Genomic DNA, 25,525 nt, shown 5'->3' with positions numbered 1-25,525 from the left:
CCATACAAAAAATAGTATAACAAACTTTAAAATATTTATTATAATCTCTGATAGAACTTGCATTATTTAGTGATAGGGTTTAATTGGATCGTTACTGATTTAGACCTCATATTTCTCTCGGTTTCAGCCCACGGTCTCACTGCAGTCCTTGTGCTACCCTCTTGGCCCATTCCCACTCTAGTTGGCCACAAGCAAATGCACTTTCCTGGCCACGACTAATTTTATGGCCCCCATTCTCGGCAGAAACTTTGTGTGCGTCTCCGGGCTGCTCATTTCTTTATTTTAATGGTACCAGCCTGGTCGGGAACTGAACGGGTCTGGACTGGCGGAGTAATTCCTCTTGGCTCTTAACTCATAATTGCCAGCTTGGCCAGCGCCGTCTCGGCCATTATGACAATTGGCAATGCACCAAAAAAAAAGAGCAGAGATCCAGAGCCAACTCCTTTGATGCGTGGCCATGAGGCCAGAAGAACAATTAAATGACAAGCCAATTTAACGAGCAGACGGGGGAGATTCCCGGCCAAGACGATGGTCTGGTCTCAGTTCGCGGCTTAATGGCCAAATTATTGTCACTTTGAAGTTGGCGCCATTAAAGGTCGGCGCTTAAAGGGTTCGACTGCAATTGAAAACCGCAATTTTACAGCTGAAATATTATGACGTTAATTTCGTGTTTTTTGTTCTTTACTTTTTTGTAAATGCGATTTATTCATCTGGCTACGCGTCGCTAATTCTCCAACGAAACCAAAACCGAAAGCCACTCACGCGTGATTCGCCAAAAACCGAGTTGAGCTTAAATTCTGACTTTAAAGCGGCAGCAAATATGGCGAAATAATAAATAATTGAGTGAGCGGGTCGGGGAGTGGCGAATGTATCTATTTGGTTGTTTTATTTACATAATACTTTGGCATTAATCGATTTATGGCGCCCTCTGGCGTTGACTTTTCGCATTTCCTACGCACACACACAACAGCACACCCGGTTCATTGAGCCTTGTTGAAATTGTTTCAATTATACGCATTATTTACCGTGTATTTTCGGTGGCCAGCCAATTATTGCCATAGTTAATTGCATTTGGCATGCCAAAAATTTAAATTAGTTTCTTAATTAAGTGGCACAATGCTGGGAGAGCAAGGCAAACTAAGTGCTTACATCCAGTGGGATATGAAATAAGCCAGTATTTGATTAATACAATGCCTAAACGGATCCAAATTATCCAATCATCTGCTTCGTCTAGCGGTAATTTATTCAAATGATAACGACGATAACCCAACCAGCCAGCCAGCCGACAAAAAAATTTCGCACAAGATTTCCACTAACCCCAAAAAAAGGGGGCAGCCGGAAAAAATCTCGGCCATAAAGCTCGGTAAATGCTGTTAACATGGTAACTGGGATACCCGGCACACGCACACACACACTCTCTAGAACAGGATACAAAAACATAGATACACACACACATACTCAGAGGATAGAGGAACGTGAAGCGTTTTTAATTTGCGTATTTTAGTCACGTTCAGGTAAATCTCAATTGAATCGAATGTGACACCGGATGTGAAAATTGTGCACATTTTCCAAGCATTTTGCCACCGAGCGAGACAGAGGAAAATTGAGATGATGGCAATGGAGGGAAATGGTCATGTTGCCGTCGTTGTCATCGACGCGTTGTTGCTGCTGCCGCTTTTGCTTTGCTTTGCTTTTGCTTTTGCTCTGCTGTTGCTATTCCAATTGCTGCTGTATGGAAATCAAAGCACGGGGCACAAACAAAGATCGCATCAGTAAGCATGCTGCGAAATGTTCCCTGGCGAACAGAGGAAAACACGTCGTCAAATCTATCTTACCGATTCAGAGACCAGTCATAGAAAGCCGTGGATGAATGACGGGGTTTTGCTTTCCCAGTGCACTCAAAAAATTAGAGATATTCTAAAGAAGTCTTTAGTTTTAGTTACCAGTTTCCTATAGACTACTTATTGCTTGGAGTTATAAATAAAATCATAACAAATGTACGAACACGACGATCACAACGAATATTTTACTTAAATTTTACTTAGATTTACCTTGTAAAAATCCTTGCCGTGTAGAGAGAAATCATGGCTACCGTTGTAAACAAAGCGTTTACAGGACACTGCAGACAACATTTCCTGCTGTCTCCACTCCTTGTCCACTGTCTGCATTTTGCCATTCTGAAATTCCCATTGACGTGGGCCATGGCTACTTTGTGCCCATGTCCACAGAGCTGTCCCTAATATGCCACACCTGATTTTTATGACGAACCAAGAGTGTCTAGGATACAGAATGTGGGGCTAGAAGCAGAGTGAGATGTTACAAAAAGGTGTTAAAATGGGGACGCTTTGAGGCACGCACTTGGCTAGGATGTTGTTGACCCAGGCCAGGTGGCAAATGGAAGGATATCCACACACATACACACAACATACACATCCTGTATCTGTAGCTCGTTTTGCTTTGATGTCGAAGTGGTGTTGGTAAATATTGACTCGGCACATTAACGCCAATTTGCCTCTGGGCTGATATGTAGATTGTGCTCCTTTTGTTGCCCAGCCGAGGCATTAAAGTATTTCCTGCCTGGTATCCTGGCCACCAAATCGAGTTAGCAACTCGCCCGACTCACCATATAATTACATTGTTATTTATTGAATTTTCGCCCCGAAAACTGCAGCAGCAACACATAAACAACATCAACTTTTGCCCGGTACCCAAAAATTGTTTAGCGACAAATTGTCACAGGCGCTGACAAGAGTTCGGACCCAGTTGCAAAACTCACTTTTCGGCCAAAAAGCAGAGGCAGGCGGGCAGTCAGTCAGTCAGTCAGCCAAGTTTGTGAGACAGACATGATGCGCTCTGCCACAAAATATTCCGCAAAGTCAACAGCGGCAACACAAAATGAGGTCAACCATGAAAATTGCACCGGCGGCAGCAATTTCTCATTTTGAGTTTAGCAGGCTGCTCTGCCGAAGAGCAACAAAAACTAAAGTACTCCATAGGAAAAAAAAAATGTTTAAAAAAGAAGGAATTTCGCGATGCGGTCCACTGAGTGCCAATGTTGTTGCTGTTGCGCTTGATGTTGCTGCTGTTGCTGCTGCTGCTGCTGCTGCTGCTGCTGCTGCTTGTTCCTGCGGTCGATCAGTTGCTGTTGCTGCATGTTTTTGGTGTAGCTGCTGCTGCTGCTGGTGTCATGTCGTTCATCAGCGTAACAATTTTTATTGCTGGTCGGACCGCAACTTTGTTGTCGATAAAATTTTAATTCGCTTTGGCTTACATCTTTTTGCACGCTCCCTTTATGCGATTTCAATTCGAGCTTTAGCAAAAGAGACCAGACAGAAAGTTTGGGTTATAAAAACATGGTTAACCCGAAAGGGATGACAGAATTTACCAGAAATTAAGTGGCCATTAAGGCGCTACGATTTCACCACTATGATAACCATTTTTTATTTAATAACAACGTAATTAGTATAAATAATTTCGCCATAAATTTAGTAACTTTCAAAATGGTTTAGCCTGGGCCTGAGTCATAATTCATGAGAATCTCAGAGCATTTTCCATTCGTTGGGACACAATTTCACTGGAATTTATGGATGCATCCTTCGACGACCCTGCGCCAAATTGATTTATAGCGTTCAAACACGTTTCGCCAAAAAAAGAAAAAGTTGCAACCAGAAGGGGGACAGCGAAAAACTGAAGACACACAGCGATCACGTCCCCAATTATAAACACAACGAATTGCCCCGGCAAATGTTGCATGAAAGCGTCGCGAATTCATAATAACATGGCATACAAATTTTGTGCTAAATTGTCAACATTAGCTGGGGCAAGCAGCCACCTCAGATGCAACAACAGGCGAAGCAGCAACATCAGCAGCAGCAGCAACACTTAACACAGCAACTACATCTGACACCGCTGCAACAATGTGAGGCACAAGAAATCGCAGATTCTATGGGACACATTTATCATGGCTACCGTTTTCAGCTCCGCACGCTTTTGACCTGCTGCACAGCAGCAACGCGCGTGCCACAAACAGCAGCAGCAACAGCAACAAGTCGCAGCAACAACGGCGGCAGCAACAACACAATGCCAACACGAAACCTTCCAAGAGGTGAACTTGCTCAGTGATCTTTGATCTTATCTTGGCCAACGAGCGGAAGACTAAGAAAAAGTCTAGGCAACAAATTAGGTGCAAAAAAAATGTCAACATATATATTTAATTTAATATTTTAAACTTCATTTACCAAAACAGTTATTTTATTTTATACGAACCCGTACCTCTTTCATTCCCCGCTTGTTACTGATTAATTGAATTTTCGCATAATTCAAGCTATTTGCAGTGTTCATTAATCGCTTCCCATTCTCCAGTGCTCTTCAGATGCATAATTTGGCCACGCCCCAAACATGTTGCAAGTGCCACTTTTGGGCTGTTCTCAATTCCCCTCGAACACCGTGATGCGTTACCCTTTGCCTGCCACATTTGTTGTCGCCGTTTAATGCGTTTTTAAAGTGCACGAGCCACGCCCACGGGGCGTATGAGAAACGTTTGCAGTTATTCAGTGCCGGCAATTAGCCAGCGAATGTCATAAATGAACCAACAGCACCACCAGGGCCACTCGCTGCTGTCAAAAACTACGCCAACTAATGACAGTGCGATTGGAGGTGAAGCTGGAATTGGACTGGGAATGGGAATTGAAATGGCTCTTTGGACGGACAACGGAAAAAGAGCCATGGGATTGGATTGGGGCACTGTGGGATTGAAGCTGCGCAAGATGTAAGCGAAGTGAGGCAATTACACATGCAAATTGCCGGCCACAAGCCTCAAAACTGAAAACTCAAAGCTGGAGTCTCGCCGCGAAGTGAACACCATAAATCAGTTGTCATTGCCACATTTCAGTTTGTCTAAGCACACGTCAAATTGCACTCGTGTTGGGGGGAGGGAATGGTAACAGCGGGGGAACTTCATTAGCAGGAGAATGAAGATGGAAAACCAAGAAAAAAAAGCTAGCTATCATTAACATTTTTTGTATAATTAACAGCTAAGCTTGAAGCCCACATTCTAAATCAGTTGTGAGGGAAACAAACGGGCCTAAAACTAATTGGTTAAGAAGGGAAATGAAAAAATGCTTTATGTTACTGCAAGAAACTTATGATTCTATTAAATGCTTAAGTGTTGGAAAGTAAAATTTTATCTAATGTGAAACAAATTTACCTTTAATCAGAAGTACTCTTCCTCTGACTGAACTAGTTCTGTAAACCAAGAGTCCTCCTTTGTTTCACCCATGCCACTTTCGGGCATCTCCCCCAACAACTGGTTCGCCTCCACCGCACCTGGCTGCTCCCTTCTGCCCACCACCGGAAACCACATCTTGGCAACACACACACACACCTAGAACTTCATCTGGAACTGCAGCTAGACCAGCGACATGTTGCCAGTGTCGCCCAGCAGCAGCAATTGCTGCCGACGTCGACGCGGCGACAAAAAACACGCTGCCAAGTGATGCGGCGCACAGCAGCAGCAGCATCTGGCGACTTGTGGCGCAAAAGCAACAGCAGCAGCAACAATAGCAGCAACATCAGCAGCTAGAACCCAGCTTCGTGTTCGAGTTCGGCTGCTGCTCGTGAGCTCCTCTGAAGATGTTGCTGCCACAGATACTTGGGAGCCCTAAATTCGGAGCCCCTTGTGCAATAGAAATAAAAAGGCCGTTCGCACTCGTTAAAGTGCCAACATGTCCAGTTGGCTTATCAGTCAACTCACTTTTTCCGCTTGTCATAAATTATGAGAACTGTTGCAGTTTTATGGCCGCCTTTTGTTTGCACAGCAGGCAGCACAGGCGAACACCCACACGCACACACTCGCAGATGCACTCACACATGTGTGCACACTGAAAATGAATAATTCACTCTTATAACAGCACATTTTATTTCCATTCCAAGAAATTTAACAACTACACTGTTTTAAAATTTACATACATTTATTGGTTGTAAAATGTAATATTTCTAAGGTAGAATACAGTCATTTTATTTTATTAAAAAGGCAAATATAATGGTGCATAGAAAGTACACGTTCATTTTCTTTGAAATTCAGTTAAACCATCAAGTATTTTCTCTGAGTGCTGGAATATTTAGTGCACATACGGAAGACTCACGCGTGGCCGCGACGATAACTCATCCAAGTCACGCCGTCTGCCGCGGTCTCCGGATCGGATCGTTCCGCCCGCCTGGTCTTCTGGAGTTCATCTAACAGCGGGAGGAGTCGTTCCAAAACCGCCCAGCACTTCCTGCCAATCCCTGTGGCCCAGTCCGCGTCCCTCAAAGCCCCAACTCCTCCGCCCAACGCTTGCAAATAATTTTCGAAATGCAGCAACGCACGATAGAAATGAGCTCGTTCGAAAACCAACCATTTTCACTCACCTCACCTCTTTTCCCGACGATTTCTCCGCATTTTCCGCAGCCCCTGTCCGGAAAACTCCCTTCAACTTCACTTATTCATTGGTGCGTGTTGGCAAATGCCAAACATTTTTAGATGCGACTGCCAACTGAAGCTTGTAAATACTTTGGAGTTGTGCAAAAGTGGAGAAAAGATTTGCTGCCATCTCGGTTTGTATTCGCGGTATTCACTGTTGTTGTTGCCGACGTTCTTCGCGGGTATTTGCTGTATGCGTCTTTTGCTAGCTGCAACTGGCATTTCAACGACTGAGTTCCAGAAACGGCTGAAAATGGGGAGTATCCAGTATGCGAGTCGGAAAAGCAGGGGGGGCAAACATTTTTAATGCAATTTTAATTAATTTTTTGCCGCGTCAATGGGCTAAGTGGGCGGATGGGGGCGTGGTTACTGGCGAAAGACAAAGTTGCCACTTTAGTTCACAGTTGAAAAACTGAACTTGAACCACAGTAATTTCCCTTTAACAGCCCGCGAGGCAGAAAACAAAAGGAACTTTTCAATTTTTTGCACTGCATATAACATTAAGTATCTATTTTTAACTATGCCTTTAAGCTGCTACCATTAAACACTTTATTATAATTTGTTCATCAATAAGGGAGAAGCATTCTCCTAGACATTAAAAATATCTCTTCTACCTCTTCAGTTGATTACCAACCATTGATTATTAACCATCTGCAATCAAACTCATCTTAGCCCGGTTTTTTAGCACAATTTTACTGCGAACACTAAATGGCGCAGTCATAAGTAGTTGGCCAGGAATCGTTAAAATCAAGAGACCATCTGAAACTGCTCCTAACTGTCCGAGCAGCACTAACCCTAATTGAGTCATCAATTAATTAGTCGTTCGAGGCATACTTGTGTATTTGCGGGAATAGTGGAAATTATCAATTTAAGGCGGCTCCCAGAAGTGGGCATTAAAAATTATGAAGCTTGCGGCCGTAAAAAAAGCGGTTCTTAGTTCTCCCGGTCTTATCATAAAAGATAACAAACCGCTGGCGAGTCGTAAACGGGCCCACTGTGGATGCTGGAAAGTGGAACGTAGTGCTGCGAGCCCACTTGCCATCCACAAACAATGTCCGTGTGAATGGAAGGAAACTGGTTGCTGCTGCCGGCGTCGCTGTTGCTGTGTTGCTGCTGTTGCTGCTGTGTATGTTGTGCCTATTGAATGTGCATCAAAATTTATGTGGCCTTTTTTAGTCGTTTGCGTTGAGTCAGCGGAAGCGAACGTCGTCGTCGGAGCAGCAGAAACATTCGTCGTGTGTGCCGCCAGTTTCGGTTGAAAACTGCAAATGCAAAGAGACAGGTTGCCTGCCGGATTTAAGTTGCAGCCCATTTCGTAACAGTTAAAAAGTGTGTGTGCATAGTTTAAGCCATTGCGAAACAGTGTTCACTAAAGTGGGAAAAAAATAGCAAACAAACCAGCGACATTTGTGGCCCGAAAAAAAACACGTAGATTAATTGATTTATGCCTGTGACCTTTGCACAGCACACCTGTTGCTTTCGTGCCGAAAGGAGCTGGATACGGCATTTATATAAGGTAATTAAATAATTATGTAATCAGCTCAGTCTAAGCTGAATTAATCAACTTATGGGCAGGCATAAAAATGCAAATTAAATTGAGGAAGCCGGAGATTGTTACACTTTGCTGGCCAGACAGACGATGGAGAACATGTTCTGCGGTTGACTTTATTTTTCCCGTGGCGACTGTTCCTTCCTTTGGCCAAGCGTGAGAATATTCACTGGGCATTAATTAGCTGGAGAAATCGACATAAGGCCATCGGTTGTGGGACTTCTCGGCGGTGGTGTCTTGCATGTGATTGTGGCCAACTAATTGGTGGCGATCGCAAAGGAATCAAGCACGCTATTGCCTGATGTTGTGGGAGTGCGATTCAAATGGTATATGTATCTAGAGAGCCATAGAAGCAGGCATAAATCACACCCCCGCTCCTCTGGGCTGCATCCTGGCCATGTTGGCACAGCGGGGCACTAAACACTGGCCCACTCCACAGACTCATTAAGGTTTTAATTTACAAGTTTAACTCGAGATTTAAACACCGAGATTTATATGCGTGCCGCGCGAGGCAATAATCAACGGCAACAACCCGCAATCACGTACGGCAACAAACAAACGAACCCAACAGCAACATCGCAACAGCAACACTTGCAACACCAACAACATGCGCCAGTGTCCACCTACGCAGATTGCTTCAACAAACCCTCAATGAGGAGGCCTGTGTCGGAATTGTGTCGGTCGGTAATCGAATATGCAACTCATGGGGGGAAACTTAACTTTAAGACAAAACATGACAACGGCAACAGCACAGGCAACACCAGCCAAGATGAACATTTGCGCAGACAGATGGACATTAAAATCATTTAGTCTGAAAAGCAGGATGTTCACTCCAAAAGAAAATATAGCTGGGAATAAACGTACATGGGAATACACTATTTGGGAAAGTCAGGACATAAGATGTGCAGTCATTAATGTTTTTAAAGATAATAAGAAGATAAGGTCTATAAATCTAGATTGACTCTAGAAAATATCTTTACCCCGAGTTAGGGTAAAAAATAAACCAAAATTACAGCGTTGATTAAGATCGCCCCAAATGGGCTTTGGCTGATGCCTGACCTAGCACAACAGCAACATTGCAGCAGCAACTGCAGCACGCACGTGCAACCTGCAACAGCCGCCAATCATTGGAGGATAAGGATGGGGATGCGGATGCGGATGCAGCGACGACAGCAACTCTCGGCCTGGACTGGAGCAACACGTGCATGTGATTTGGAAGACAGAAACCGTTCTAATTTCTCAACTGTCAGCTGAGAGAGGTCTCCACTTGTCCCCCGGCAACTTGCAACTAGCAACTTGCAACCCCAACTCGCTAGCTCGCTGTTGCCATAGCAATTATGCAGCTGGCCTCACAAAAGAAGGTCGACATTGCTGTTTGGCTGGTGGGTTCCGGCTCTTTGGCTCTGACTCTGGCTCATGTCTTCATTTTGGACTTTTTGCAGCAAGTACACATGTTGCTGGTGTGCTCGAGCAGCAGCAACAACAGCAGCAGCAGCAACGCTCTTTGTTTATTTGTTTGCATTGGCCAGCACTTTTGGCCTTTGGCGCTGGGATGTTAACCCTAAACCTAGCTGCCTTTATTAAGCCACCGCGACCAAGTCACTTGCACTGTACCACTGCATCCGCACCGCACCGCCGCACCACCAGCAAAAACAACTGCAATCTGGGCGCTTTTTTAATAGTTTTTCGCTGCAAACACGTTTTTGCTCGAAACCTCTGGTGTTGACGTCGCCTTTGGTTCTCCATCGTTTAGACCCCCCTTTCTCCTTCTCGCCACTAATTTGCACCGCTTTAATTTTTCCTTTTTATTTGCAACACTTGTCGTTTAAATGCAGCAACAGCAACTGCAGCAGCAGCAGCAAAGTGTGGCCAATAAATTAGGCGAAGCCGAAAAAAGAGACACGCCGAGCAGAAATATCATCAAAGCCCAGGTTGCTGGCGAAATTATCTATGTGTGGCTGCCAGGGGTTCTCAGTCCGAAGACTCTGGGGCTCGGGTCCCCAGATCCAGGTCCCCAGTCTTCGAGACTCCAACGTTCCGTGCACAATCGCAACAAATGGCATTTTTATTGATATTTCCCTCGGTTTGCTTGGCAGCCGCATGTTGAAATATGCGCGCCACCTGTTGATTTTGTTTTTCGATTGCAGGAGGAGTAGGTGAACCTACAGCCAAACCCTCCTCTGCATCATATATATATATATATAGAGAGATATATATACCTATATAGTGCTCGTGATTTGCGCTGCAAATTAAAAGCGAGGGCGCTGCATATAAATAGCAATTTGGACAGGCGAATTAAGGTAAACGACTGCAGATACAACAAATCTCGCGAGGAGTTGCAAGAAAAGAACTCGGTTCGCCAGGTTGTCTTGTCACATAATGGAGTGGAATTATATCAACGGCGTGACTTTAATTTTCAACAAATTAAACAGAGGTGGGCAGGAATGCCAAGCTAGCAGCAGGCAATCAAGTAACTCAAACATGAGATAAATTTAGCATAGGCAGTTAAGTAAAGGGAAAAAAATATAAAAATATTGAAGTACCCTTTCTTGGCAAATGAGATATATTTTCAAATGTCTAGCTTCGATTCAAATTATGCATATGTGTATTATATACATATATTAGTTGGAAAATGGAGATGTATACATGTACATATACTATAGCGCTCCCTATAAAACAGTCTAAATTACTCCCCTTCAAAATGTTAACTATTTCTCCGAAATAGTGCATCTAAAAATTCGATAGAACCAACGTTTCCAACCCTTGAAAACTGTAAACTTTTTACTAAGGAAACTCCGAACTAAGTAAATTCCAAGTTTATCAGCCGCTGCTTGCCCACTTGAGTAAGTAACTTTATCAGACGGCCTGCATCCAATTAAAGGTTTTTCCGAGTATTTAGTGAATTGCATTTTCGTTTGCTCCAATAAGATAAGCCGAGGAAATGCAACTTCACTACCCATAAACCCCAGACTATTGACAGAGCAATAGCGACAGGTAGAGATGTAGATAAAGCGCCTGATAAGCAGAAAATTTGACAGCCATAAAGCAAATAACAACCGACGGACAGGTAGAAGTTATAGCCCAGTTCGAACTTAAATTACACTGCAATCGAGTGACTGAGGGGGACTATGAAAATTAATGAAACCAGTTTGGAGCATTTTTTATTGTTCGCCTGTCGTTTAATTAAAAGACAATCAAAGTCGGGACCGCAGCTGGGTAGCTGAGTATCTGGGTAGCTCTGAACAAAGGCAGCGGATGCCAAGAGTTCATCAAAATCAGGAGCAGTATCCAAGCCGACAAGATACCAACTGCAAGCCTCGTGGACCCAGATTTCAAGATTTCCAGATTCCCAGCTCTGCAGGTCCCCTGCCCCAAAAATCTGGTGGAATATACGAACTTTTCAAGGGGGGAAGTCAGAACCTGATCCCGGATTCTTCATCGACATGTTTATGCGTTCCGTTTGCCCCCGAACGAGAAGTCCGACAAATGTATAAGTATTTACACAAAATATTTACGATTAGAGAGCTCCTCGGGCGGGGCAACCGCAATATTGCCGCCTCTTAATGAAATGCTAACGATATTCATTGGAAAAATCACAAGCGTAACGAGCCCGGGAGGAAAACCGCAGATGCCAGATGAAAATTTTGAGTTTTTTTCGAGCTCCGTTGCTGTTGCAACAAAGGAGAATTATGTAAATGCTGGGAAATTGTTTTCGACCTCAAACCAGCAATTTTCACCCAGCATTTTCGGCAAATCAATTTCAATTGCCTCGCCTCTGTCCGTAGGCGTTTGCCATCGCAGCGATGGTGGGCGTGGCCATGACCATGGCTATGGCTTATAATAATAATTGAATAAATTGAGGCTGCAATTGATTCGAGGCCAGGATGGGCAATCTGAGCAGGTGTAAGTCGGCCAAATGGAAGCGCCTCGGCTTCGGTGTCCATAATGAAAATGCCACTTTGTTGCTGGCAACAGCCTGCGGTTATGGCCTGGCTATAAATGTAAGCCAAGCCAAAATGCAATTCGGCTTTCAGCTGCACGCCGCAATCGACGTGATCCTCAGTCGTATATAATTAAAGCAAATGTGTTTTATGATTGGTCCCGTCGAATCAGGGTTAAGTATCCGGGCTCATTTGCATGCCGTGCAATCCGGCAATCCGGCAATCGGGCAATCCTGCAATTATCCCATCGCCAGTCGGAAGCGACCACACAGCGCATCTGGGCAGCTCATCAGCGGCATGCTACCAGGCTGGGATCCTCCCTTGGTAGCCTCATGACCACCGCTGTAATAACTGTAACTCTTCGTCGAAATAATGCAATTATCCAAATTGCTTTCCTTGAAATATGTTTACATCATTTCAGCAGTTCCCTGCGCGGGCAGAAAAAAAGAAAGATTGGTAAAACTCAAGAAAATCACATGTGTCCATCTGCGAAGATAGGGATACTCTATATTCTTAAATTCGTAGTGGTACAGAATAATCTTATACCCATCTTCGTAGTCACTTATGTAACTTTCTTAACGTTTGGATTTATTTATACATTTTTTTTGAAGAATATTAAGCGCATATCTCCCGACCCCATTAAAGAGTATTCATGTAATCCCCAGCATGGAATGCAAAGCGTTTCCCGTTAAGAGGCACTTGAAGAGCGGCTAACACACACTAGTGAACACAAGTCAACACACTCATACACACACACACACATTTTATACTGTAGGGGAGAAGCTTCTGCTTTTTTACTTGAGCTCTTCTGCTGCGGCAGCTTTGCAGTTTTCCAAACCGACGCTTCAGCAACAATTTCATTATAGCGCCAACAGCAACATTATCATCATGCAACTCCATGCAACACATCATCTGCATCCATGGCACTACACCCCTCTCAATTTTGCATCTCGTGTGGCATAATCTTCATTATCATTAAAGCGGAGCACAGGAAAGCTCTGCTAAACTGTTTAACGTTTTCCCCTTTTTAGCCGTTTGTATATTTCGAAGCTTCCGCTTTTGCTTTTTATCCCGTTTCTGGGCTAAGTACTCAGCAGGATCTGCATATATCTGCATACATGTTTGCCATAATCCGCTTCATAAGTTGCATTTTGATTGCATTCCACGCTTTGCTTTATTTTTTATTTTTTCCTCGCGCTCCGAATGAAAACCCACTTCTTCTCAGAGTGAGTTAAACACCGCACGCTGTCACTGAAAAGTAGCATTTCACGCTGCGTGGAAAATTGAGCCGGAAAAGCTCTTAACTTTCAAGTGCATCTGAAGTATTTGGCGCCGTTTCGAAGAGATCCAATCGATGGAACTCTTAGGGAGCCATTTTCCCATCACTTGGCGGTCGAATTGCTTTGAACAATTTTCGGACGCCACTTTGGGGAATAGCAGATCGCATTTTCCACCAAGACTTTTCCATCTACCGTTTGCCCCAACCCTTCAAAGCCCCGCTAAATTGCCCGCTGTCAGCGTCGAGCGGCATGTCAACAACAATAATAATTGTAATAACCAACCCGGCGACGAGTATGAGCCATATATACATAACCGACTATTAAGGCCATGTTCTGTTGGCAACAGGCTGACAGGCCAAGTTAGCAGACGGTTCGCCAGGTGGGGCAGGTGAGGCAATCGAGGCACAAAACTTCGTTGCCAACGATTTACTTTGCGAATCGTCGTGTGGGGCGCCGTTGGCCGTGGAATCGTCCCGCTTTAAACTGGATATTGTCCGCTAAGAATAGAGCCCAAAAGTGGGCGGAACATTTCGGGGGCGGGTACTAAGGGGGTGTTATATGTACGAACTGTGGGGTCATGAAATTCGAGCTTGGCGGCGAGACCTCAGGACTATTAAAAAGAAGAAGTGTAGGTTTAATTTTATACCTAAAACATAAAATTATACGATATATAGTATTGATTAAAGTTTACTCAAGTGAATAAGTAACTAATTAACTTGAAAAGTAGATCATAATCTGATCTTGATCTTAACCTCCCCTTCCTGAAGTATCCTTCAATGTTATGTTAATTTCCTTTCGCCCAGAAATCAGTGATCTTATAATTTGCTTCCACTTAACCCACTTAAAGCGATCAATCCGCAAGGGCACTATTCGCTGCGAGAATGAAAAGATATAGTACAGAGTCTGGTACAGAGGCAATGGACCGAAAATTGCCCAACTTGATTAGCAATTCCAATTAGAAGTTTTCTCATTTCTGACAGGCTGAGCGACAGGCATGGAATACGTCGCTCCCCCATTTTCCCTTTAAGCCCACGGCAGTCCTGCCAGCCAATCATCATTATGATGTTCATCTTGCATGCACAATAAAAATAAACAGATCATAAATAATATATGAATTCAATTCATATCTAAAAGGATTTGCGGTTAAGACGCCGCAACGCACAAATATGGCGAGGAAAACGAGTTTTCTTTGCTGAATAAGAGGGGGGGCGCTTTGAGAATCCAGCCAAGGAGATCGCGTAGATGCAACCAAAAAAAAAAAGGAAAAAAATGAAGAAAATAAAAGAAAACAAGAAAAACACGTAGAGCGGCGAGGTGAACTCACTTTTTACCCCCTTGTTTCGTCTGCCGGCAATTTCCCAATGCCGGTTGCGAAATTTCTGGCCGGGCTGCGAATGTTTCATGGCCAAGTTAACAGGCGCACAGAGTCACAGAGCAGTCGGTCTTGCGATCTAGCCAAGCTGAAAGAAGAAAAAAAATATGGTAGACCGGAATGAAAACCATCATTAAGCTGTGTTTGCGGCAACATGCAACATGCAACTAGCATGCAGCAAGCAGCTAGCAGCAACCACTGAAGTTCAAGTTCAAAGCCAGCCAGCAACGAGTTATTGTTTCTCGACAAGATTCTTTCCACTTATTACACAAGTCATCAGTCGTAGTCGTCATTTTCCTTCCCAACCGATCCCAGCCCGGCACCCATCATCATCTGGGCTGTCATCTTTGACATTAGCCAGGTTCTGGGATCTGGGATCTGGCCATATCCCTCTTAGCTCTTAGCTCTGAGCTCTTAACTCTTTTCTACCCGTCTTAACGGTCCAAATTGCAGAAGGCGTTGCCGCATCATTATCAACTGATTGTGTGCACTGAGCACCGGCTACCGTATCCTGTGCTGTCGCGGGACCCAATTTCATCTCACCGGAAAGAGACGCGGCATTCCACAAAAACAAAAATTCAAAAAATTACAGAAGGGGACGAAATCCGCGGAGGGCCCCTCTTGACGGCACTAATTGTTAATTAATGAAATGCAGGCGTGCCTTGAGCCTGCCCCTGGCATTTTGGTCTTTCGACTTGCCTTGGAATTATTGCCACACTTTGCAGGGGCTGCAAGTCATGTTTGGGGTTCAGATAACATAATTCCCTGTATTCTGCCCAAAGAAGTGAGATTATGGTGCTTAAAATCAAGAGGAAAGAAATATAAATTAAATACAACAGGATATGCTGATAAAGCATAAAACTATCTTTTAAACCTTTTCCATAATATATAAGATACTATTTACTTATCAGCTATTTGTTCCTTTTATTTTTCTCTTGATACTTTTACTGGTCCCTTAAAATTTGAATACTTCCTTTCTTAAGGCTTTAAAATGAAGCTCTAAACTTATTGGGCAAATATCCAAAACAATTTAAAAAGTCATCTGTGGAACCATATCCTCCTGGCCTTCTAGAGATCCAGTTCTTTTTGTTTTTGTACAGTCACTCTGTGGAGAGAATAAAGATTCATGAAATGCAGCCAAACATATTTCATTTTCGCAGTCAACGAGGCAAAAGTTTTTCAATCTCCCAGGAAAATGCATCACCTTGCCTCCGCCCACCTCGGGTTACATCGTCTGTGGCAAACTGTGTCATCAGACGGGCATAACTTTTATTGAACTGTCGCCTGGAGGGGAATTACAACTATCTTTTCGTCTCTCCACATATATGTATAAACATACATATATAGTGCAGGTGGGGATGTCAAAGGTCGGGAAGCCCAAAGGTGACAAGTGCCGAGTCAAATGCCGCAGACATTGGTATAAATTATTACAGTTGCCCCACGGCGGCGTTCAAAGCACTTCTCGATGTGCATTTCTGATTGCATATGACATTTGCATGACTCTGCCACGCCCCCTTTCGCCTTGTGACACGCCTTCCACTTTTCCACATTTCCACTTGTTGAACAGCTGAATTTGGCTTTTCTGGGATTTCGTTTTCTTGGTGTATCTGGAGTCGAAATTGGAATCGAAGTTGGACTTTGAGCGACGGATGGTTTTCTCCCGTGGCTTTTTGGTATTTGCACGACACAATCATTAAGCAGCCATGGCCAAGTGCTGACAACCACAAGTACGGCAAAAACAAAAACAACAAATTACAAGCTCACATTGTCAGAGTTGCACTTTAGGCGTCATAAATTTCATGTACGTCCCCATGACAGAGCAAACAAAAAAATACAAAAGGCGATCGCTTTTGGAGGAGCGGAGCCAAAGATACCCTTTCCACAAGAGCTCTATGAATTGAATGAATTCCTTGGATGGTTAATATAAAACATATTTTATTTACTTTAAGCCCTAAGGCATCTTCTTGTAAATTTTACCACTACTCCAAAATATCAATTAAAAACTTGTCAAAAAAGTGTTGATAACTTTTGCAAGGGTATTTGTAAGAGAACCAATGGCTGCAGCACCGAAAAAAAAAACAACGGCAGCCAGGAGGTGTCAATGTACAATTGCAGCAACAACAACAATGGCATTGGCAACAAGGAGCTGGCACAACAAACAGCCCATTGTTGTTGTTGTGCTTTTTGTTGCTGCTACTTTTGTTGCTGGTGTTGCACATGCCAAATGCGGACAGAGACACGACGCCAAGGAGCCCGCCGTTCGGACACAAAGCTCCTCATGCCTCCAAACACTTCAAAAAACATTTAAAAAAGGAAATATATTTCATAAGCTTGTCTCAAATATAATGTGGTTTTTATTCTGCAATCAAGAATTCAAATATTTTCTTAGGTAAAATAATTTGTTCTTAGAGTTTTGAATGGTAATCATTCAGATTATCCATTAAAAGTGGTAGATATTGCTTTCAGTGCATCTGCGCTTTGCCATCCTTTCCTTGGAGCGGCTACAAAGCATTTCTCACTGTTCTATTGACACACGCAACGCTCGTCTTGGAATGTTGCGCCGTTGTCGCCATCACAGCGGCTTGTGTAATTACGCGAGTCGCATTAGCACAACAAATCGACCCCACAGAGCTGCATTTAATTAGTGGCTCAGCCACTGGGACAGCGACGAGGATGGCAAACATGTCCGGCGAAATTGTTGGCATAATTCATAATTGAACTGCATTCGTGTCTGCCACACGAGCTCACATCCTCAGCCGCCTCCTTAGTGTCTTTTGGAGGCCGAACTCCGCTGGCTTTGATGGCTACATAAATTTTGTGATAGGTTGTGGCGCCCAACGTGGGGCCGTGGCTAGCGTCGGTCGTGCCTGGTATGCAGTGCACCGCGGCCCCTCTTTCCATTGCTTGTAGCTCCTGAAACTGCCGATTTTATACACTTTCAGAAAGTAGTATTATTATGCATGTGTAAACGAAAGTTGATATTCAGATAGATTCTCGATTCTATGGGTTATGTTAGTGAGCCGATGAGTGAATGTAATAAAATAAGACCAAATAATCTGTAAAGGAGTTTACCTTCAAAGCGCATATAACTTAAAAGAGCATTTAAAACTTCGTTTCCTTTTCTTTTTGCCATTGTTAGGAGTCTTTCAAGTATTGTAGCCTCCTGTGCACTGGGCACACCTACAACATTTGAGGTTGTATAAGCGGCAGTCCCGTTATTTCTCGCTCTTTGGAGTTGTTAACAGAGTATTCCATTACCACAATTCACATGTCGGCCCAAAAGACCACCCAGCTTATTGTTTCCGCGACTGTATCTGTATCTGTAGCTGTGACTGTGTTTTCGCCGGGTTCAAAGACTGTTGACATTCGTGGGTTATTGTTATTGCGATTGTTGCGGCAACCACATCCGTTTTAGTTGCATGTTGCAGGCCATTGATTGACGTAAGCGCTTTAAAGACTTTGTCAAACGGGGTCCATAAAGAACCTACTCCGCCGTTGACTCTGGAGTGCAATTTGCCAAAGGGATTGTGTTCTGCACCGAAAAATATGAACAAGCCAAATGGGAAACTGAGGACAGAGAACAAGCCCAAGCGGCAAACATGAGACACCAGCACTTCATATGACAATCAAACTTTGTCTGCAGGAAGCCAACAGGGGAAAAAAAACTATTCCGAACGATTTAACAATGAATTCTGCAACGAAATCTCCATGAAAATAGATATAAACGCAGTCAGACGCCGGGAGGAGAGGATAATGGTGGGAAGTAGCATATAACCATAATATCAATTTCAATAAGCTAACAAGCAAATGTGCGAGATGTGAGCGGAAGCGGACTAACACAGTCCGGAGTATATAGGAACTTATGGAGCGCACAGAGGATGTGGATATGAAGGTTGTCATATGGCAGAGGACACACGGACAGGTGCCATAAAAGTAAATTTCAATTCCCACCGAGCGAAAGAATAACAGACTGAAGCCAAGCGTATTGAAAAGATTGAGGATATGAAAACAGACGCCAAAAGGTGTTCAAATGTCTGCAAAATGATTGCCAAGTAGAAAAAATATATTTAAATAAATGTAATCTTCGATCTACTAAAAGATAATTTGTTTATTAGAACCTCTACATTTATTTTAATTGTTTTTTAGAAAACTTACAAATTTATACCTTATATATTTGTACATAAAACTAACAAAGAATTGAACATTAACTTTTGTAGCTGATCCTTAAAAAAAATTGAGCAGGATAAACTTCCCCTGCAGTTGTTTTGTTGCAGAACAGTTCTATGCAGTTCCAGTTTCCTTGAATAGATAAAAAGTCCTTTGCTTACCACCAGCAAGCGGCAATAAAATGCCAACTTTTTGTGAAATTTATTGAGCAAAACTTTAACTTGATTCGAGACAAGGAAACAAACACAGAACTAAGTCCCTATTCTTGTATTTTTCTCCACGGAGTAAGCAACTTGCCGCTTGAAAGACGCACAAGAGTGTGCTATGCAAAGTGCAGTCACTGCGCAGTTTGCAGATATGTGTAGCTTATTATCCTTATAGCTACAACATGTGGATGCGTTTGCTGTATGACAAGTCAAATTAACATGTGCAACACAATCCTCACTCCGCTCGCCTTTCGCTTAAATGGAATCAGAGTTGCAGTCCTTGTTGTCATTCGACACTTTGCAAAACTTAGCTCGGGGTGACGGTAAATGTCAGCACATTTGTGACTCCTCATCCTTGGCCAAATTAATGCCCGGCCAGCATGGCGTATACTTGTTAAATGCAGAGCAGCATCACAGAGCATCCAAGAACATCTCAACAACTGTCGACATTTTCGCCTGCAGCTGCAGCTTTTCTTACATCATCCCTGTGATATTGCAACAACCCTTTTAGCATCCCCTTCAATGTTGCCAGTTCTTTTGTGGCACAAACCTCCATTGTCCATTGTTTAAAAGTGGGTAAAGTGGTGCAGCACAGGCCGGTCGGTAGGATAACAAAAACTGATGCAAGACGAGACCTTCGGGGCAAAGTTAAGGCCTCCTTTCGCCTATTCTTTTCAATTTCAATTTGCTCCGTTTCAACCTTAACCCACATTCGGTTTCAATTATCTGACACTCCACTGGAAACCGGAAAAACCACTGCCGAATAAGCTTTAAAAATTAATATGCTGAAAATCTTGAAACAATTTGCAAACTAATAGCAAAAGGCTTAAAATCGCATTAAAAGATTCCCCCAAGAACTATCGGCACAAGCCAGAGGCACTCAAACACGCATATATATATATGTAGTTTTATATGCCGAGAGATTCAATAAGCAGCCAGTTGTGGGCACAAAGTTTGCAGTCAGAAAGGCTTAAAGCCTTTTCCAAACTGGCAGGAACTTAAAGAGGGGCAAAACTTCGGCCTGAAGGCGGAGAATTTTGCACTGCAAGAATAAGTCAAGGAATCATCAACGATGCCATTAGCATAGGGTCCAGAAGTGGCCGAACTTCTGGCCCTTAGTGGTGGCAAAAAGTTTTGTGGCTTTCTTTTTCGAAAAGGGTTGCAAAGAGTTTTAACAAGCTCCTCACATTTTCTTGCCTCTTGCGGGAAAAATTGTCTTGGAAAATAACTTAATAATTATGTGGCTTGAAATGGAGTTTATATTCATATGTGCAAACTTAAGAATTAAGTATTAAGTATGCCAACACTATTTTTAACTTCTTTTTTGATTTCAGATGCTTTGAATGTTTGAGGCAAGATAAATGAAGTACCAATGATCATGCAGGATATACGCCTACGCCTGGAACCACAGCACAGTAAAGCCACATTCATATCCTCCTCCTCGGCCTCATCGTCCTCATCCCAAACAGCTGAGACCACGCTGATTGAGACAGCTGAGAAGTCGCCAGCCAGGTGAGGGAAGGGAAGGGAAGGGCAGCGGAAACTCCCTTAATATTCAACGCAAAGTATACCTCGTCGTTAATCCTCCCGCTCATTTGTTAACCGCAGTGAAGCAGCTGCTGGAGCAGTGACAACGACATCGCCGCAGCATTACTTTCATCATCATCATCCGCCGGCGCATCCGCATCCGCAGCCCCAGCCCCGCCAGCAGCCGCATCCGCATAGCCACTCGCATCCGCATTCGCAACTCCAGCGCCGCCCGGTGGAGCAGCTGCATCGGCTGCATAGCCACCACGATGTCCAGGAGCTGTCCGGACAGGAGCATCCACATCCGCATCCGCATCCCCACCATCTGCGCTCGCCCAGCTCTGAGGAGGATAATTCGCCCACAGAAATGAATAATTGCCGTCGTTTGGTGGATAAGCCGCCGCTGGTAAGTTCTGCGAGGGTTCACTGTAAGAAATAGTTGTCATATTTCAAGAAGCTGGCGGAAAAATATAAGAAAACCCTTTAGATTGTAGGACAACACTTTAAGCAAAAAATAATTCTGAACGTCATGGCGTAATGTATACCCACTGATTTTTTTCAATACATAGATTTTTCTCCTTTTTTTCCGATTCCGAACTAGTTAATATTAACTATTAGCCAAGGTATTGAATAAAGAGGCGGATTTTGCGATGCCAGTCGAGGGAGCAATCATTTTTTGCTTTGTTGCCAGGCTCCTTTGTTGCCCATTTCTCATTGCTCGCAAATTACTTTGCACAGAGCATAAATCTGCTTACGCTGATGATTTGCCAGGAAACAAGAGTTGGTGGGGGAATTTGAAAGGAATTACCTATTGGAGGAGCATCGGCTGGGGATGTACTTAATGAAAGAAATGCCAGGTAGCGGCGGAAAAGGAAAACTTCAAATCGAGACAGCATCGACGAAATGCGCAAAGTGAGGGAAATGCGGAAAATGAGGGAAAATTCTAACGTTTAATTCATGTTGCCTAACTTAAATTCTCTACTTAGTTCATTTAATTGCATAAACCTTAAATCACTTGTTCGAAATTGCGCTGCTTGAATCGAACTCGAAAGCAATTGGGACAGGAGTAGGCACTTCAGGTGGAAAGTGTTTTTGCCACTAAAACTGCAGCCGAAAAAGAGTTCATTAAATTAATTTGCACAAATGCAAATTTTCGAGTAACGCCACTTTGGCACGCGCCACTAACAAAGGTGCACTAGCTGCACACAACGAAAATGCAGAACAAATGGGAGGACACTGAGAGAAATATTCAAATCTAACACAAAATAAAAATGCAGAAATATTTGAATGTAAACATTTCTTGCATTTTTTAAAAGATTTGCATAGATTCTAACAACTTAATATAGTATATTTCAGATATTAAATTTCCCAGGAAATTTGTCAATGCATATATAATTAACTTGTAAAGAGCAGTCCTAAATGTGTTTAACTAAAGTTTAAATTATTTGCAATTAAACTGCATTTTACTGCCAGTTAAAGTTTAGTAGCATACTTCTCACTTTTAAATGCCAATTAAATGAGCAATAACTCAATTTCCCTCCATCATCCTAAAGCGAGCATAGTTAGCTAACTAATTGCTTTCTTTTGTCGGCAGCAACTTGGACTTAAGCGCTGTTACCATTCATTCATAACTTTCTACTTAAACCATTTCATGGCAGGGCGTTGAATGCTTCCCATTTTGCCGTAGTGCAGTTTGAAGTTGGAAAACACGAGTCCTGGGGAACAATGCAGGATGCCATGGCAAATGGCAGGCAAATGGCGTTAACTTACTGACTTTATGACACATAAATCGCAGCAACAGCGCCAAATGCAACCGACAGCCACGTGTTTTTAGGCCTAGGAAAAGGACACGGAAAGGAATCCTTGCCATCAGGACAATGGAGCAACTTTTCTCTGGCGCCGCCTGAAAGTAGGCAACGTGCAAAAGTTTCGCACAGATAACAAGGCAAGAGGAAAATGCAAGAAAATCAAATGGCAGATGGGAGCACCGCTGCTGCGAATGCTGCTTAGACACGTCTATTGTGCCATTGTCTGGGAAAATACTAAAATACCTTGGAAAAGTCCAGCCCGCCTCCGCCCCATCTGCATTCTTTACGTTCGGGATTTTGCTCTGGCACTTCTGGAGCTCTAGTCCTTCGCCTTTTGCATTGCATAATGCGCTGGCGTTCCCTTCCGATTGCCATTAGCATAATGGGGGCATTAGGTTGGCACGATGCTCTGATTGCATACTTAACGACAGTGCCAAGTGCCGTCGATGCGCCAATTTAATTAGCTGCAATTGAAGCCTCGAGCCTGAATCGAGCGCAAGTCCTCAATTTAACTGGCCGCATACTGGCCAACTAAATCGGCGCTCATCTTCATAAAATCAACATAATTATCGCAAATTAAGACGAAATAAGCAAGTCCAATTTATGCTTAGGCTCCTAATTACGCAACGCAATGGGAAACCATTTAAAAGCTGCCAAATGAAAACCCAAAGGCAGTATCACAAACTTTTCGTTCGGGCTCGAACTCATTTCAAAGTAATTTGCCGCAAGAGCCAGTGGTTGCCATAGTGGGCGTACTGCGGCCAAGGGGCGTGGCAATCGCTGTTTAACATTTTATTGGTAACCAAAAATTTTACACATCAATCTCGGTTGTTTTCTGTGTGTTTGGGGGGGATTGAAAGTGGTGTGGTTGTTGTGGTTCTGGCTGTGAGAGCTAAAGTGTGTTTGATGTTTGTTGGATTTTCCGTGCGGGGGAGGGAGCAGGGGGTAAGCTGTGGAGGGTGGCGCCACAAATCCCTGATTGAATACACACCTGCACCGATAATGCCGGTCAGGCGAGAGTTGTCCCGAATTCGCCATTATAGCAATGCAAAAACTTTGCCAAATTGGCAGACAACATGCAACATGCAAAGCGTAACACTAGCAATGAATGCACTTAAAACAAAAAGTAGTAAATCGTATTAATATTACATCACACTTTACTTAAGTTGCATAACAATCCAAAATAAAACTAAATACTAAACAATGGGATTGTATAAGATTTAAACTTATTGCTTAATAATACTTATAATTACTCTCTGTGCACTCCTATCCCTTCACAGGTGAAACGCCTGACCATGGGCATTGGATTGCTGCGGGGCACCGAGGACAGCCGCCCTCTGATGCACAGCACATGCGGCTCCTCGCTGACCTCCGGATCCGGCTGTGGGTCCACTCAGACCATCTCCGATGGCTATGTGAACGAGGCCATCTGCGAGCCGGACAAGTACGTGGCCAGCAAGTTCGGCGACTCCTGCCGCCAGTCACTGTCCGCACTGGAGAGTGCCACCCAGCGGCTGCAGGTGGAGCTGCCCGCCGCCAGCAAGAAGTATCTGAGGGAGACGTGCAGCGGTAGGTAGACTCTTATGTCACAGTTATGAAATGGCTAAGGTAACCTTTCTCCCGTGTAATTATCAGCCAACTCCAGTCCGAAAATGTTTCCCGGCCTCGGTGCCCTGCGCCTGGATAATCTCAGCCTATCCGAGCAGCAGGAGCTTAAGGGGGCCGCCTGGTTTCAGGCGGGCATTCCCCGGGAAATATCCCTGGAGGTCCTGTCCCGACAGAGTCCAGGTGCGTTTCTGGTGCGCCAGAGCAGCACTAAGCCGGGCTGTTTCGCCCTTTCGCTGCGAGTGCCACCTCCTTCACCGCGAGTGGCCCACTATCTGATCCTGCGGACGCAAAGGGGCTACAAGATTAAGGTACGTCTGAGTATATTATATATAATATTCATTATATGATATAATGCAATGGTATATACCCTTTTAGGGCTTCACCAAGGAGTTCAGCTCGCTGAAGGCGCTGATCACGCACCACTCGGTGATGCCGGAACTGCTGCCCGTGCCGCTGACCCTGCCACGCCCACCCAACACCCGATCGCAGCGATCGCAGGGCGCCTACGGCGCCGGAACCGGAAACGGGGGCGCGGACTTCGAGATGTACGGCTCGCTGAACGACTTTCGCAAAATGATGGCCGATTTGAATGTGTGACCGCTGGGCGCTCTTAATTAATTAAGTAATTATGTCACGTTGATTGAATTAAGCTGCCCGGCTTGTCACATTTTCCTGTGTCCTCTGTCGCGACAGGATAACAATCTGTTTAATTTGCGTAATTGGCTGTGCTGACGATGGTTGACGTGGCTACCAATAAATAGGGTCCATGTCCATGTGTACTCGGGCCGGCAAAGGCCCACCTGTCCGACAGGTGCTGCAAAAAGTGCACAAATTTTTTATTAAAATTGATAATAAAATCAGCTACGTGGGCGGCTGCGACGGCTGTGGTTTCGCAGGGGCGTGTGTGCACACACAAATATAGGGAATACGCTCAAATCATTTTTGCGAAACTTATTAAAAAATGGCAAAAACATGCAATATGTATACGCAAACAGACATCAAGTGATTATTATTTTTCGCGTTTTTATCAATTCTGCTCGTTTTGTACGGCTAGTGCTGAGTGGCAGATGCATCAGACAGACGTACTATACATATCTGAATGGGGGCAGTCGGATTAAATGTTAATGTTTGGGCAGGGAAATCGAGGGTCGGCTGCCGGGATTTGGAGTGCGGATGCGGAATGGGCAAAGTGGATTCTTTTTGTATTTGATGCACTCACATTGCGGTGCAGTAGCTAGATAGACTTATACGGGAGGTAAATGAATAACCAATTATATTGTAACTCTATGTATTTTGTAATAAAGTTAATCTTTCTACATAGTATTGTTTATTTTCTGACATATAGCATGCAATATACATACAATCACGTTGAAAATAAAGCATTGGCTTAAAGGTAGAATATTTTATAACAACAAATTGAAATAATATGAGTGGGTAAGGAAAATTTAAATTTCCCGCACACCATCGATAGCTCTTCCGATAGAACCGGTCGGCAATCGGTTCGCACACTCGCTAAAGAACTGTTAACCAACTATCATAGCTTGAGTCCACGCTTCGCTCCATTCTAAAAGTTATCAATATCTCTAAATAAACAAACTGTGGGTTAT

The 25,525-nt window shown here is 43.8% G+C and overlaps 1 protein-coding gene across 1 annotated transcript; it reads left to right on the top strand.

Moving 5' to 3' along the window:
• The first annotated feature begins 7,646 nt into the window (after positions 1 to 7,646).
• Positions 7,647 to 25,241, top strand: LOC6610944. Its single transcript, XM_002035465.2, has 6 exons — positions 7,647 to 7,976; positions 20,310 to 20,487; positions 20,584 to 20,908; positions 23,591 to 23,879; positions 23,946 to 24,226; positions 24,294 to 25,241. The coding sequence occupies exons 2-6, from the start codon at positions 20,348 to 20,350 to the stop codon at positions 24,513 to 24,515; spliced, it is 1,257 nt and encodes a 418-aa protein (XP_002035501.1). The 5' UTR covers positions 7,647 to 7,976; positions 20,310 to 20,347; the 3' UTR covers positions 24,516 to 25,241.
• The last annotated feature ends 284 nt before the right edge of the window (positions 25,242 to 25,525 follow it).

The sequence above is a fragment of the Drosophila sechellia genome, chromosome 3L (genome assembly GCF_004382195.2).
Source record: "Drosophila sechellia strain sech25 chromosome 3L, ASM438219v1, whole genome shotgun sequence".
Taxonomy (NCBI): domain Eukaryota; kingdom Metazoa; phylum Arthropoda; class Insecta; order Diptera; family Drosophilidae; genus Drosophila; species Drosophila sechellia.
Note: the sequence above shows the minus strand (reverse complement) of the source record. Positions and strands in the feature narration are given on the sequence as shown.